Here is a 14598-nt window from a genome sequence, read left to right as displayed (position 1 = left end):
AGGGAGGTGCTGGGAATTGGATCTTTCCGTTGAACTGTCGGCATTGGGCAGGAAATGCATCCCCCTATGGGACAAGAAGTACTTCATCAACAACAACAAAAGAAGGAAGGGTTCACTGAGTGAAACAATCTGGATTTAGCTGGTTTACTGCGGTAAGAATCTTTCCCTAATCTCCTATAAGAATTAGGTGGACTGTGGCTGAAAATTCAAAGCACTTCTGGACTTAAAGCAACTATAGAGTTCCAGGATTAGTACCTTCACAATCCTGTCCTAGTCCTATATGTATCTACTGCCCTCTAGTGGAGGATGTACAAGAGCCAAGGGCCAGATTTATTCTATTCCTGCTATAATGTTACATAATACAATAAAATGGATTGTTTTGTGGTTGATTTGTTAACATTATTCAATAAGTAGTTCAGTTTAAAAAAACATTTTATAATAATTAGTTATTCATATTTAGGCAGTCAGAGCATAGTGAAAACCTGTGTTTCTGTCCCAGTCTCCATGCAGCATCAACATTTACATCATTACCTGGTTTGCATGCGAAGCGCCATCCCTCCAGTCTTTCAAATCTCATTTTGACACATTTTTTACCAATTGGCTTTTTCCGGTTGAATCACAAGTCCATCTTGGTTTAATTGTGATTTTATTCTTTTATTGTCTTTCAGTTTTTTAAGTTCACCTTTATCTTGACTTATTTTATCTTTTTATTGTTTCAGTGTATTTTATATTCTGCTTTGTTTTCTAACGTGATGGTGTACAACACCTTGGGCTACTACAAAGTTAGTAGAAGGTGCTGTAGAAATAAAAGGATGATGATGGGTTGTTTCGTCAAACTAGCGTTGATGGAAAGGAAACAATAAATGATCTCACTAATAAAGGTGTCATTTTATAACTTTTGTTTTCTTGTTTTTGCAGATTTCTCGTCTGCTGTTCCCCTGGGACAGCTTGCTTGTAACAAAACTGAAATAGGGCAGCAGTAGCTCAGGCAGTGGAGCAGGTTGTGCACTTATCGGAGGGTTGTAGGATTGATCTCAGCTACCAGCAGAGAGTGCTGCTGTAGTGTCCTTGGGCAAGACACTAAAACCACTTTGCCTTCTGATGGTGGTCAGAGGGGCTGATGGCACCTGTGGGGCACCTCTCCTCCATCAGTGCACCTCGGGGCAGCTGAGGCTACAATGTAGCTCATCACCAGCGTGTGAATGTGTGTATGAATGGGTGAATGACTGATTGTGTTGTGCAGCGCCATGGGGGGGGGGGGGGGGGGGGGGGGTTGTAAAACCTTAGACGGTTATTTACAAAACAGGCCATTTACCAACAATTTCAGACAATCCTCATCGGGTTACTTATTGGACTGAATCATTGTACAGACCATGTGGGAGTGTTTGGTACGTACCATGTCTTCAAGCAGGGCATGGGTGGGCTGGATCACATTTCCTGGCAGTTTACATGTCGGCATGGAAACCATCATCACTATGAGGCAGCACAACTGCAAGGGGACAAGGAGGACTGAAGATGGCATCATGGTTCTGGATCCGGTCCTAGATTCTCTGCTCTGGGATGTTTCTTAGTGAGCTGTAAACAGCAGGTGAGCAGGTAACCTGGACGAGAGAGCACAAGGTCAGCAGGATGTCAGGACGACCCAGACCCATCTGCCTGTGAGAAACCCATCAGAGGAACATGGACCAGAATGGGATTGCTTTGTGAAGGTCTATTCATGTTCTCTAAAGGTTCAAGCACATTATTTAAAGGAGTTATCTTTTGAAGTTTAATGTGATGCAAACATGACAAAGATGTAACCTATAGCACAGACTTATTCTAGTGTTTGACGCAGGAGGAAATTAACACCAAGTCATCAGCTGGAGCAATCAGCATGTGGAGCTCTTTGAAACAAGATGTGACATCCCAGCGAGGGGACTATGACCTTCGGCAGGTTAGTGTTTGTTGGGTTTATGCGTCAGTGGCGTTGGCGTTCGGCTGTGAGCCTTTCCAAGACGACAATGGTGGCCAACGTCGTGGAAACAGACACTGCACAATAATTACCACAGTAATGCTATCAGCCGCCAAGGCTCAGAGGAAACATCTAATGAAGGAGAGAAGGTCTGAAAGTGAGCAGATGTGAGTGAGTCACTCCGAGTCCCGAATGCCTCAGGCCTGGTTCTAAAATGAAACCTAAAGGCGCAGCTCAACACTGGTTCATCTTCGCTAGTCGGATGTTTCCACAGAGCTGCGATGTGCCGCTCCGAACCACAAACTGAAGACATAAATCCAGTTTTTATTAATCAGCAGGTTTCCATCTGACCGTGAGTCAGAAACAAATGGTCTACTGGTGTCTTCATGACCTTTCAACGTTAGGCCCGATGAATGGCGCTTTAAACCGAACCACAGAGAAGGACTTTGAGTGGTTCATATATATATTTAAGAACTTTGTTGTAAATGACTGCTATAATGAGTCTGATTTAGTCCTTGAAAATCAGATCTTTTTGTTCTCTGCACGTTAAGCTGGTTCCAGAAATGAAACTGGGTGAAAAATTAGCCAAAGTTAAACAATTTTTTTTCTTTCAGACTTTCAAAAATAATTATAAATACTGACATTTTTGTCAAATAACTTTGATTTTGTGTTCAGAAATTTTCTAAACTGTATCAAACTCAAACAAAACCTGGCTACAATCCAAGTGAGTAATAGACTTGATTTCTGTCCAGCGTATTTAAATTTAGTCTCAAAAACAAAGTATTTGTTTCGCTAGTTTTCAAGCTCAAGTGAAGCAAATAAACAAGGATTTCAGTCTTTAAATGTTGTTAAAAAATAATCTTTGTCAAATTTCCAAGTGAATTTCTTCTGAGACAACAAAAGAAAAGCCAAAGCAAGTGAAGGGAACTCACTGTTGATTCTGATGTTCTGATAGGTCTGAAGGTCCTGGTCCTTGTAGACTGGGTTCTCCTCTGACAGCTGGATGCTGTGGGTGTACTGAACATCGGTCTCCTCTTGTGGTATAAATACAACAGCCTGCTGGAAAGGTAGAAAATGAAACTATTGATCTATCAAAAGCAAATTTCGAAGAACTTGGGAAATTTCCCTTTTCATCACCAACCACTGAAGCCGAATCCCCCCCCTGAACCACTACTACCCTCGCCCACCACATAGAGCCAGAGAATGTTGTAACTGCTGAATCGGCATAACTCAACAATAAAATTGTAAATAATAAAACAATAAAAAACAGAACAACAATAGGTTTAGGTGGAATAAACTCAAATGTGTGCCCTTGTAGGAGTGTCTCATTTTCAGTACAAGTGTATTTATTAACAGCTGAGGACCATGGGCTCTGGATGTGCTACTCCGAACCCCGACGATGGAGGTCTCAGGTCAGCGCTGGCAAACGGACCTCAGCAGCAGCAAATCAGTTTGAAGTCTTCAAAGCTGGAATGTTTCAGCCTCCTGACTGCAATTAGAAATTATGCTCATGATGATGTCAACAGAAACAGGGTCAAAATATGATCCCGTCAAAGTTCAGGGATCAGTAGGGAGATAGAGTTTAGGCTTTCTGATTTGGGATTTAGGATGTAAGCTTGAGGTTTATGTTTCATACAGACATGGACAAAAATGTTGGTACCCTTCGGTCGTCTCCTTCGGTGTGCCCCAGGGCAGCTGTGGCTACAATGTAGCTCATCACCATCAGCGTGTGAATGTGTGTGTGTGAGTGGATGAATGATACTCTGTAGTCTAAAATGCTTTGGATTCCTCTGACCCTGAAAGATGCTATTGGAAGTGTGGGCCACTTATCATTGATCATTTGTCAATGAAAGAAAAACCCACAACAATCACAGAAATTACTCAAATCTGACAAAAGTAAGAATAAACAAAAATTCAATGAAGATTAACCAATGAAGTCAGAGATTGCTCCTCACCCATGCTTAAACAGAATTATTAAAAAAATATATAAACTCATAGAGCAGGCCTGGACAAAATGATGGTACCCTTAACTTAATATTTTGTTCCACAACATTTAGAGGCAATCAGTGTCGTAAAATGATTCCTGTAACAGTCAGTGAGACTTCTGCACCTCTCAGCAGGTATTTTGGCCCACTCCTCATGAGCAAACTGCTGCAGGTGCCTCAGGTTTGAAGGGTGCCTTTTCCAGACGGCATGTTTCAGCTCCTTCCAAAGATGCTCAAAAGGATTGAGGTCAGGGTTCAAAGAAAGCTACATTAGAAGAGCCCAATGTTTTCCTCGTAGCCATTCCTGGGTGTTTTGGGTCATTGTCCTGTTGTAAGACCCATGACCTGTGAGACCAAGCTTTCTGAGACTGACCAGCTCTTTTCTCTCTAGAATCTCTTGATAGTCTTGAGATTTTATTGTGTCCTGTTCAGATTAAAGACACCATGTGCCAGATGCAGCAAAGCAGCCACAGAACATAACAGCGCCTCCTCCGTGTTTCACAGTAGGGTCCATAGGACCTTCTCCCAGAAGCTTTGTGGCTTGCCAACATGTAGTTTAGCATATTCCAGTCTGGCTTTTTCATGATTTGTTTTCAACAATGGTGTCCTCCTTGGTCGTCTCCCATGTTGTCCACTTTGGATCAAACAACCGATGGTGTGATCTGACACTGCTGTTTGAAGTTCACCTTAGACCTCTTTAGAAGTTTTTCTGGGATCTTTTGTTGCCATTCAAATTATCCGTCTCTTTAATTTGTCATCATCAGGGGCGGCGTTAGGCCTGGCTACTTGGGCTCAAGCCCCGAATGTTTTATGAAAAGACTAGTGCATGTTACGTTTGTGTGTGTGCACGCACGTGTTAAGCCCCGGATCTTCTTCAGTCCTAAATCCGCCCCTGGTCATCATCCAGGTAGGTTAGCTACAGTCCCATGGATCTTAAGTTTCTGAATAACATGTGCAACCGTAGTCACAGGAACATCTACTATCTTATAGCCTTTACCTTTAACATGCGTGTCTATCATTTTCTCTCTAATCTCCTGAGACAACTCTTTCCTTCACTTCCTCTGGTCCATGTTGAGTGTGGTACACACCATGTCACCAAACAACACAGTGACTACCTGGAGCCCTAGATATGTTTATGTTGTTTATGTTTATTCATTTAGCAGACGCTTTTATCCAAAGCGACTTACAATTTATAACCTATAGGGCATGTTGTGATCTGTGGGATATAGGTCCTTTGACTGAATACAAGGTTATAGACACCTGTGATGCTTATTAGTGGGCACACCTAGAATTAACACGTCCCTGTGGTTTTCAGGCTTTTCTAGGGGTGCCATCCTTTTTGTCTATGCCTGTTCCATGAGTTTACTTTTTATATATGTGAATCTGTTTAAGCATACATTGAAAAGCAATGTCTGACTTTCACTGGTAAAATTTTATAGAAGTTTTATTTATTATTGCTTGGGTCAGATTCAAGTTATTTCTGTGACCTTTGTGGGTCTTTCTTTCATGGAACGAAGGGTACCAACAGTTTTGTCCATGTCATAGTTCATATTGGGTCTATAGTTTAGGGCTTGTGAGAACACTATTTAAATAAATCTTTGTCATCATCAGGTTCAGTGCCTTTAGAGGAACTTTAAGTTATTAACAAGTAGGAGACAACATTTATCAATTATTTTCATTCTTTCTCAGCAGAAGTTAACTTTCTGACACAGTGGTTACGTTTTCATCTGTGAAAAAGCCCAATCAGCTAATGCTGTGTAAACTTTTCCCCACAGCGTATGGACAGACAAGTCCACACCCTTCTGCTTTGGTTAATTTGTTGTTCAAGGTAAAATTGTTCAGTGTGTCAGAGGATCAGGATGCGGTTTAACCACGAAAGCTTCAGTTTAGGTTTACAGCGAAGATGAGACAAACGGCAGGAAGTGGACTCCCGCATCTCATATAGACAGAAATAAAAAGCAGCATGATGTGATGAAATGTGCGGAGGAAAACCCTCCTCAGGCCGTACTTACTTAGTTTCCATTTCAACTGCAACAGAAAGATGAATGTAAAGAAAAAAGTCTAAATAAAACAGGTTTAGCAGTAGACAGCATCACGAACCTGCACCGCTTTTATTCTGGACCTCATCAACCCTTATCTTTTTTGTTGGACTGAAGTTCACATCCAAAACTGAGAATATAATAAGAGACAAATAAATTCAGAATAAATAGGATTACTCGAATGACAGCATTAGTTTTTTTGTCTGCAAAACATTACAAACAACAGCTTTGCCAAAGTTCAGAGCACCAAATCTCTTCTCTAGTAAAAAATAAACCTAAAAGTACATTTAAAAATAGAGACAACAGCATTTGGCTGAAAATAGTCCTCACAACAATCTTGGTAGTAAATTATCTGAAATGTCAAAGGATTGTTCATCTGTGAACAGCAGATAATTGTGCAACAAAATATCCCACAATCCCCTCTGATTCCCTCTATTATCCCCACACATTTAGCTGTTTTGCTCATAGTAACCCTCACAATTTCTATCTCTTAGTAAAGGTGAATAATCAGGCTTTCTAATGAAATAAGGTCTACTAAAAACACTTATTTTAGATTGTGCCTTTGTGATAACCAGATCAGGTTCTTCTCACTTTGACTCCTCAGTTAAGTCAAACCCTCAAATTTAAGGTGAGGGGGTCAGATGAACAGAGGGACAGACAGTTCGGTGTGTTAAGTTAGAATTTGATCACAGTGAAACGTAGAGCCTAAATGTTCACCAAAAGACAATATTTCCTTCTTTTTTTGGGTTGATCAGGTTTTAAATTTGATGCATAAGTAAAATGCTTGGTGTGCATAATCAGAAATGATGATAATGATGATGATGATGATGATGAAGACGACGATGAGGAGGATGATGATGATGATGATGATGACGACGAAGACGACGACGAGGATGATGATGAAGACGACGACGACGATGAGGAGGAGGGTGATGATGATGATGATGATGAAGACGACGACGACGATGAGGAGGAGGATGATGATGATGATGATGATGATGAAGATGACGACAAAGACGATGACGAGGATGATGATGATGAAGACGACGACGACGATGAGGAGGAGGGTGATGATGATGATGATGATGATGAAGAAGAAGACAACGACGACGAGGATGATGATGATGATCACAACAACAACAACGATGATGATGACGATGATAATAAAGACGACGATGATGATGATGATGATGGAGGACGAGGAGGAGGAGGATGATGATAATGATGATGATGATGATGATGATGATGAATCACCTGAGGCTGAATGTCAGTAAAACCAGAGAGAGGGTAGTTGACTTCAGGAAGAAGAGGACACCTTCACAGCCACAGCAGATCAGGGGAGGCTGTGGAAGAAGTGGAGAACTGCAGGCATGGGTGTTGTGATAGACAACAGACTGGACCGGGCTTCCAACATGGACGCTGTGCAAAAGAAGGGATTGAGCAGACTATTTCTTGAGGAAGCTGAAATCCTTCAAAGTGTCAGGCAAGATGTTGGAGATCTTTTACCAGTCTGTTGTCTCCAGCACCATCTTCTTTGCTGTCATGTGTTGGGGCAGCAACATAGCCAGCGACACCAACAGACCTATAAGAACATTAAGAAGGCTGGCATGTGTTTGGTCTCAGACTGGACACCTAGGAGACCGTGGTGGAGATGAGGATGCTGAATAAACTTAATCATGGACAATGACCAGCACCTTCTCCATCACACAGTAGACCGACAGAGGAGCATCCTCTCGCTCAGGGTGCTCCAGCTCCACTGTCGAAGGGATAGATACAGGAAGTCTTTCCTACCATGTGTACAATATTGTACAATAGCAACAACTAAGCTCTGGTTCATAAAATACAGTCAGTAAGCTTTTTCATGTTTCATACATTTCAGCCATATTTATATTGTGATTATTCTAAACTGTCTTAATGTGTGTAATGCTGCTGCTACACTGCAATTTCTCAACCTGGGATCAATAAAGTATCTATCTCATCTATCTATCTATCTATCTATCTATCTATCTATCTATCTATCTATCTATCTATCTATCTATCTATCTATCTATCTATCTATCTATCTATCTATCTCATCTATCTATCTATCTATCTATCTATCTATCTATCTATCTATCTATCTATCTATCTATCTCATCTCTCTATCTATCTATCTCATCTCTCTATCTATCTATCTATCTATCTATCTATCTATCTATCTATCTATCTATCTATCTATCTATCTATCTATCTATCTATCTATCTATCTATCTATCTATCTATCTATCTATCTATCTATCTATCTATCATCTATCTATCTATCTATCTATCTATCTATCTATCTATCTATCCATCCATCCATCCATCCATCCATCCATCCATCCATCCATCCATCCACCCATCCATCATTGACAGTGACGATGATATACAGGACCAATGCTGCAAAGTGTGAGCTCAAATGTTTATGGGGGGTGAGATATAGGCTTACTGTACTTCTCTCTATTTGGATCATGTATGATGCAATTTTCAGTACGAAACAATAAGAAACTAAAAGAGGCATAAGAAAGATGCTTTTAGAATTATTTTCAGTTTTCCCTGGTAGAAAAAGTCACTATTACATTGTACTAGCTGTGTATCTGGATTTGATGCATAAGGAGCTTTTTTCACGCACACATGAACATGTAGATTAAAACCTTCTGTTAATGAGATGATAGAGGGTTTTTTTAGCTATAGTGACACCAGAGATATGCAAAATTTAGTTATTTAATTTATCTTTTATGCATTTTATGTTGTTTGACACTGAACACCACTGTTAAATGTTTATAATAATAATAATAATAATAATATAATAATAATAATTATTATTAATTATTATTAATTATTATATTATATTATATTATATTATATTATCTCTGATTCTTATATTGTGTTCCCATTTTCAGGGGCGCCTCCAGAATATTTTGATAGGTGTAGCCGGGTGGGGGGTGACACACCAAATTGGTCCTTGTGGTAACTCTGGGAGATTAGCCTGATGTATTGCTTCTTTGTTCTTTTTTTATAAAAGAAATAAAAACAGTATGTATCCAAAACATTTAACTTATTTAACAAACATTAAAAAAAAACACATTTCAGTTACTTAAAATGCTATTTCAATTTTTATTTTAAACTGTATTTTTTTTTAGTTTCACTTGTTGCTGTGTTCACAAAAATCTATGGAGATAAAAAAAAATTAATAGTGAGCAACAGAAACATGTATTTTTTATTCTGATTATTTCTTTACGCATTAATTGTATAATTTTATTTTGTTTTACAATTATGTCTTGAATAAATAAGATCCGTTTATGGTTTGAGTGAACATTAATATGATTTATTAACACTGGCTTTTGCTGGGAGGGCCAGCAGTTGTTTCGGTTGTGGAACTAACGTCAGTTTCGTTTTCCACAAGGAGCTTGCGTTGCGTCATTATCTTTGCCTCAGTGGAAGGCGTGATTTGGACTCGTAAGATGTCCAGGGAAGAGCCTGACTTTCTCTCCCCTGATTGGCTAGAAGGATTCTCCTACGATTGGCTATTTCATTTTGCAGCAAACCGTTGTCCTCGCTAATGCAGACTGGGAGTTTTGTAAAGAAAATGCGAACTTAGAGCTACAATAACCATTCTGTCCAGTTTTGTGAAATAGTTTTATTATTAAAAAAACGTAAAATGTGAACTACTGTATTTATCACACGGTTGGAATGACGTATCTGTTGGTTCTCAAGCATTTTTGGTTATTTTATTCAAACTGAGAACATAGGACAACATAACCTCAGTATTTGAGAGCCAACAAATATAAATAAGTCAGTCTAACAATGTGATAAATGCAAAAATAGTTCACACTTGATATTTTTCTGTTGTATATATATATATATATATATATATATATATATATATATATATATATATATGCAGCGAGGGAAGACGGTTTGCTGGTATATAAAATAACCCAGCATTTCCAGCCAATCAGGGGCGAGGATGGCAGACATGACGTAAGTAAAATGACATCATGTCTATTGAGTTACTGTGGCAGACCCCGCCTCTAAACGGAAGCGCGGGATATCCGGTTAAGCTGGCTACCGTCTACGGTTCGTCAAACTGTAGTTGAAAACCCACCATTTTAACGAGCTTTAACTGCGTGTTGACACTTTTAAGGCTAAAGTTTGTTTTTCTAAATCTTTTTCGTTTGTAGGTGTTGAGAATGACGTTATTTCCGAAGTGATCCGTGTGTTGTGCAGCAGAAAACTGTTTTGAATCAGTTTTGTTGTGAAAGGTGCCCCAGTGGGGATAGTTTGTTACCGATGTGATGGAGGTGGACGTGCTGGAGTTCCGAGTTCCGGTGGAGAACAACAAAGCCTTGTTTGTGTGGGACATTTCGCCGGCTCTGACGGAAGCTCAGATCTATGTAAGTCCTCCAGACCGGGTCTGGAGCGGGATGACCAGCGCTTGAGATCAGTGAGGATCGAGACTCTAGGGGTGGTTGTGTCTGTGTAGCAGGTCACGTGGAAACAGACCCACACCTGAGAAATATGATCAGTTTGTCATCAATGGCAGTGAATGAGTTAAATTAGCAGAACTAAAAGGTTTAGGTAGCTTCACGGGTACTAGACGGCACCACAGAGGAACATACTCAGCTTGTCACCGGAAGGAATTAAACCAAAAGAATCAAAACAGTTTGCTGATCTTTAAGATGGAATCATAACAGCATCATATTTAATAAAATATAAAAAAGAAAATAAAATATATAGGAAGCTTTTTTACACACACGCAACAAATCAACTCACCTGGGTTAGGGTGACCAGATCCCAGCTTGCCAAATGTGGGACAGAGATAAACAATGTGGGACAACGTGAAGTTCTAATGTAATGAGAAAATCAAACTAAACGTATATTCTGCCTTTTAGGCCTAACATCACTGTTACATTTACATAAAATTATATTCTTATATTTCTTTTATTTGAATTCAACATGAACAAACACAGCAAAAGCTTTTCTATTTCACAGTTCCTCTCAAGTTACCACAACATAACTGCAGTGGCTCTGATCATTTTAATAATATAGATAGGCCAACAATAAAAATAAAAAAATGCAGGTTTAAGCAGCTTTTCAGAGTTTTCATTGAATGTTTTCCACAACAGAATGACAGTAAAAGCACTAATTTTTAGATCTATTTATGTTTGTTTTTAATTAATTTTCCACTAAAATCAGCATCTCATAGAAAAATATCCATACTTTTTTGCTATATTTTCATAAATCTGAAACACATTTTTGTAAACATGACAACACATCTCTTAGATTTTAGGTGAGAGAATAAACATCCGATTCTACTATCTAAAACATTCAGATCTAATCTAATAATAGTTCCTTAGTTACTTTTTGCATCAAATTTCTGAGATTAAGTGATCAAAGCTTCCATTTATTCTCTCATTATTTCTTCACTGTGCTTTTAAGGGCTCAGCCCCTTGTCTGTGTTAGAACCTCTATTGTGTTTATCATGGACTTGTCTAATTACTGGAAAACCTGCTTTTGACCTCTTCACATCAGAATCCGCACCAGGACTTGAAAGAATGACTCAGAAAAAACAAAGACTCTGTCGAGTGTCTCTGAACACGTTCAGTTCACGACTTTACAGCATTTTCTCTTCCGTGCTCACTCACGCTTGTTTTGGTGGTTCGGGCGCGCGCTCCACACACGCTCCGAATCTGCAATGAAGTCCCGCCTTCGTTTGATTGACAGCAACAGGTAGATTTGTCCTCAGTTTCTTCTATAAGATTGAAACTCGAAACGGGAAACTGTCAACTATGCGGGACATGAGTCTCAATTTGCGGGATACGTGAAAAGTAATAAAAATGCGGGACATCTGGTCACCCTACCTGGGTCTGACCAACCCACTTGTGTATAGAACAACCTATCACGAGCATCCAGGTGTGTGTTCTGATTAAGCACAGCCAGAAGTGGGAAAAGTCAGTTCTTATTGTAGCTGCAGATAATTATGCTCTGAGTGAGGAGTGTGTGTGTGTGTGTGTGTGTGTGTGTGTGTGTGTGTGTGTGTGTGTGTGTGTGTGTGTGTGTGTGTGTGTGTGTGTGTGTGTGTGTGTGTGTGTGTGTGTGTGTGTGTGTGTGTGTGTGTGTGTGTGTGTGTGTGAGAGAGTGTGTGTGTGTGTGTGTGTGTGAGAGAGAGAAGTTTACTGTCAGGTAAAAAAAATAGAGCCTCAGATCCTGATTCGAGTCTTTGATGGTATCTGCTTCATTGCCAGAGGAAGAGTTTTAGGTCCTTCTGTCCAAAGACCTAGATGGATCTGATCCCACTTCTACTGTTTCAGCTAGAAATGTGAACATGATCCAGAATGATGAAGTGTCATTTAAAGCAGCCAAAATCATGAGAGAACTAGTTGGGGCCTGTTTCTGTAACATCTGCACACAGCGAGGCTTTTTGAGAAGGCTTATCTCGTTTCAGGAGGGGCTGTTTGCTGTTTTCTCATCCTTCGGGCCTCTCTACCTGCTGAAGGTGTTTCATAACGCGCCACTCCACCCACCTGGTTTCTATTCGCTGGTGAAGTTCTACTCTGCTGCTCACGCCTCCAAGGCTCAGCATCAGACCAACGGACTCCTGCTGTTCCACAACTCCCCCCTCAAGGTGCCCTTCAGTTTATCAGAGTATTTAATCAACCAATTGAAGTTTAACTCATCACACACTGGTTATATTACATCTTCACACATGACTCATCCCTGTGGGGAGTGGGGAGCTGCAGCAGTGGCTGCGCTCTGGAACTACTTGGTGGAAATAATTGTTACTAGATGTCAGAGATGAACGCATCTACTGTATAATGAGTCATCTGAGACTCACCCATCTCTGTGTTCAGGTGAAGCAGAGCTCAAAGCAGGCTTCTCACTTCCAGTGTGGCAGAAGCACACCTCTGAGCCACTCCCGCTGCATGGAACTGGCCAATCACTGCCTGGGTTACAACGGCTGGACCTCTGACATCATCACAGTAAGAAACAAGCATGTCACGTGTTCATTCAGGCGAGACAACGAGCACAGGAGATTTCCTGTCTCTCTTTCACCTGAACACACACACCTGAGTCTGAGGTGATGGATAGGGCCGTCTAACGTCCCCAGTAGTTTAGTTATGTGTCATCGCTTGTTTCATGTTTTCATTGATTTTCATGATGAGTATTAATCAGTGCAGCGTGGACCAGGTTCTGCTGTTGGGGTCCTTAGTGAACACATTCTGCGTTTACCTCACAGCTGAAGGAGCTCAGCCAAGACGAAAGTGAGGATGAGGAGGATGAAGTGGGAGGAGTCAGACAGAAGAATCTGAGGTTCGGTTGTTTGATGCAGCTAAATTTCTCTCAACATGGACTGACGACCAGAGGAGCTGCGGTGGTTGAGGACAGCTTTAGCTGCACAGGTGAGTACTGTGATGTCAAGACCATAAGCGAATCAGCGTGTTTTACACTGAGCAGGTCATTGTACAGTCTGGGACCAATGACAGAAAAAGCTCGGCCTCCTTGAAGTTTGTGTTTTTTGTTTTATGCAAATAGATTAGACTGGATGTACCGCTACTCCGCTAAAGACTCAGTTCATCTTCTGCAGAGATCGTTAGTTGTTGTCTCCTGTTAAAACTGAACTCAGAGCTGAGCATTGTGCTCATTGGTGTCAGAGCACACAGAAGAAATGAGACTGATAACCAGTCCAATGTTGGAATTACAGGGTAAGAGTTCTGATGTGTTGCGTGCGTGCAGGTCCAGATGTTGTCCTCCAGAGAAGGTGTCAGCTGCAGAGGTTGGTCAGGGAGAAAGCTCTGGTTCAAGCCTTCTCCACAGTTCTGCTCATACTACTAGGTACTACACTACACCACACCAGAACCACAGTAGTACTGTGGTACTTCTGTGTAGACATATATGAAAACTGACCTTAGCTCTGTCTCTGCAGGAAATGGAAAAGTGATGGTAGAGCTGAAACAGACCCAAGATCCGTGTGTATCTGCTGAAACTGAAGGTGTCCTGCAGGTAAATTCACCTGATTCTGTGCAGGCATGAATGTGGGAGAGAGATAGGTCATGCATGAGGATGTGTGTTACACACTGATCTTTGTATGTTTCAGGTAAATGAGTTTTTCTGCTCAGAGCCTCAGGACGATGAAGAAGCTGACAATGAAGAGTGGGATCTGACCGTGTCATAGACCCCAAGGACTGTGGGTAAAATTCTGGATGTTTTTCAAAGCGCTGGTTTTGAGAGGAGCTGTGGGTCTGATGCGAGATCAAAACTCCTGTTGCAGCGGCCTGAACATCTGGACACTTGCTGCAGTAGTCTGAAAATGTGGAGTCCTTCTGCTGATCAGAGTTTTAATGGAAAGCATGAATAACAAACAAAAGAGAAAATAACTGGATTTGTGACTGAAGGAAGCACTTTGAGTGAAATCTCCTTTAAGCTGAAGTGAGTCATCACCTCCATGATGGCCATAAGGACTTCATTCTGAGATGGAAACGTGTTTGTTCTCAGTGATAGCTCTGAACATTTGTCCTGTAGGATCTTACCCAGAAGCAACTCGCACACCAACACCTTCACCAAGCATTAGAGATAATAAAAGTTCTGGTCTGAGTTTGGTTTG

General features: G+C 40.7%; 1 protein-coding gene across 3 annotated transcripts; it reads left to right on the top strand.

The window, feature by feature from the left end:
- Window positions 1-9995: 9995 nt before the first annotated feature.
- rdm1 (RAD52 motif containing 1) lies at window positions 9996-14588 on the top strand. 3 transcript variants are annotated; one of them, XM_015966918.3, is made up of 8 exons: window positions 9996-10073; window positions 10178-10390; window positions 12442-12621; window positions 12848-12976; window positions 13234-13396; window positions 13731-13829; window positions 13921-13997; window positions 14092-14588. In XM_015966918.3, exons 2-8 carry the CDS (start codon window positions 10292-10294, stop codon window positions 14167-14169), a joined length of 825 nt encoding a protein of 274 aa, XP_015822404.3. In that variant the 5' UTR covers window positions 9996-10073; window positions 10178-10291; the 3' UTR covers window positions 14170-14588. The 3 variants fall into 3 exon arrangements, with proteins under 3 accessions (XP_015822404.3, XP_054603177.2, XP_015822405.3); XM_054747202.2 differs by lacking the exon at window positions 9996-10073 and having other exon boundaries at window positions 10080-10390; window positions 14092-14181; window positions 14266-14588; XM_015966919.3 differs by lacking the exon at window positions 9996-10073 and having other exon boundaries at window positions 10080-10390.
- Window positions 14589-14598: the final 10 nt, after the last annotated feature.

Source organism: Nothobranchius furzeri, chromosome 6, assembly GCF_043380555.1.
Source record: "Nothobranchius furzeri strain GRZ-AD chromosome 6, NfurGRZ-RIMD1, whole genome shotgun sequence".
Lineage (NCBI taxonomy): Eukaryota > Metazoa > Chordata > Actinopteri > Cyprinodontiformes > Nothobranchiidae > Nothobranchius > Nothobranchius furzeri.
This window is presented reverse-complemented; position numbering and strand designations above follow the sequence as displayed.

Excerpts from the sequence above, each read along its gene's own strand:
- rdm1 (XM_015966918.3), top strand. The coding sequence starts at position 10,292 with ATGGAGGTGGACGTGCTGGAGTTCCGAGTTCCGGTGGAGAACAACAAA. Across the intron at positions 10,391-12,441 it reads TGACGGAAGCTCAGATCTAT|GAGGGGCTGTTTGCTGTTTT; the intron begins GTAAGTCCTCCA and ends ATCTCGTTTCAG. Across the intron at positions 13,830-13,920 it reads AGTTCTGCTCATACTACTAG|GAAATGGAAAAGTGATGGTA; the intron begins GTACTACACTAC and ends CTGTCTCTGCAG.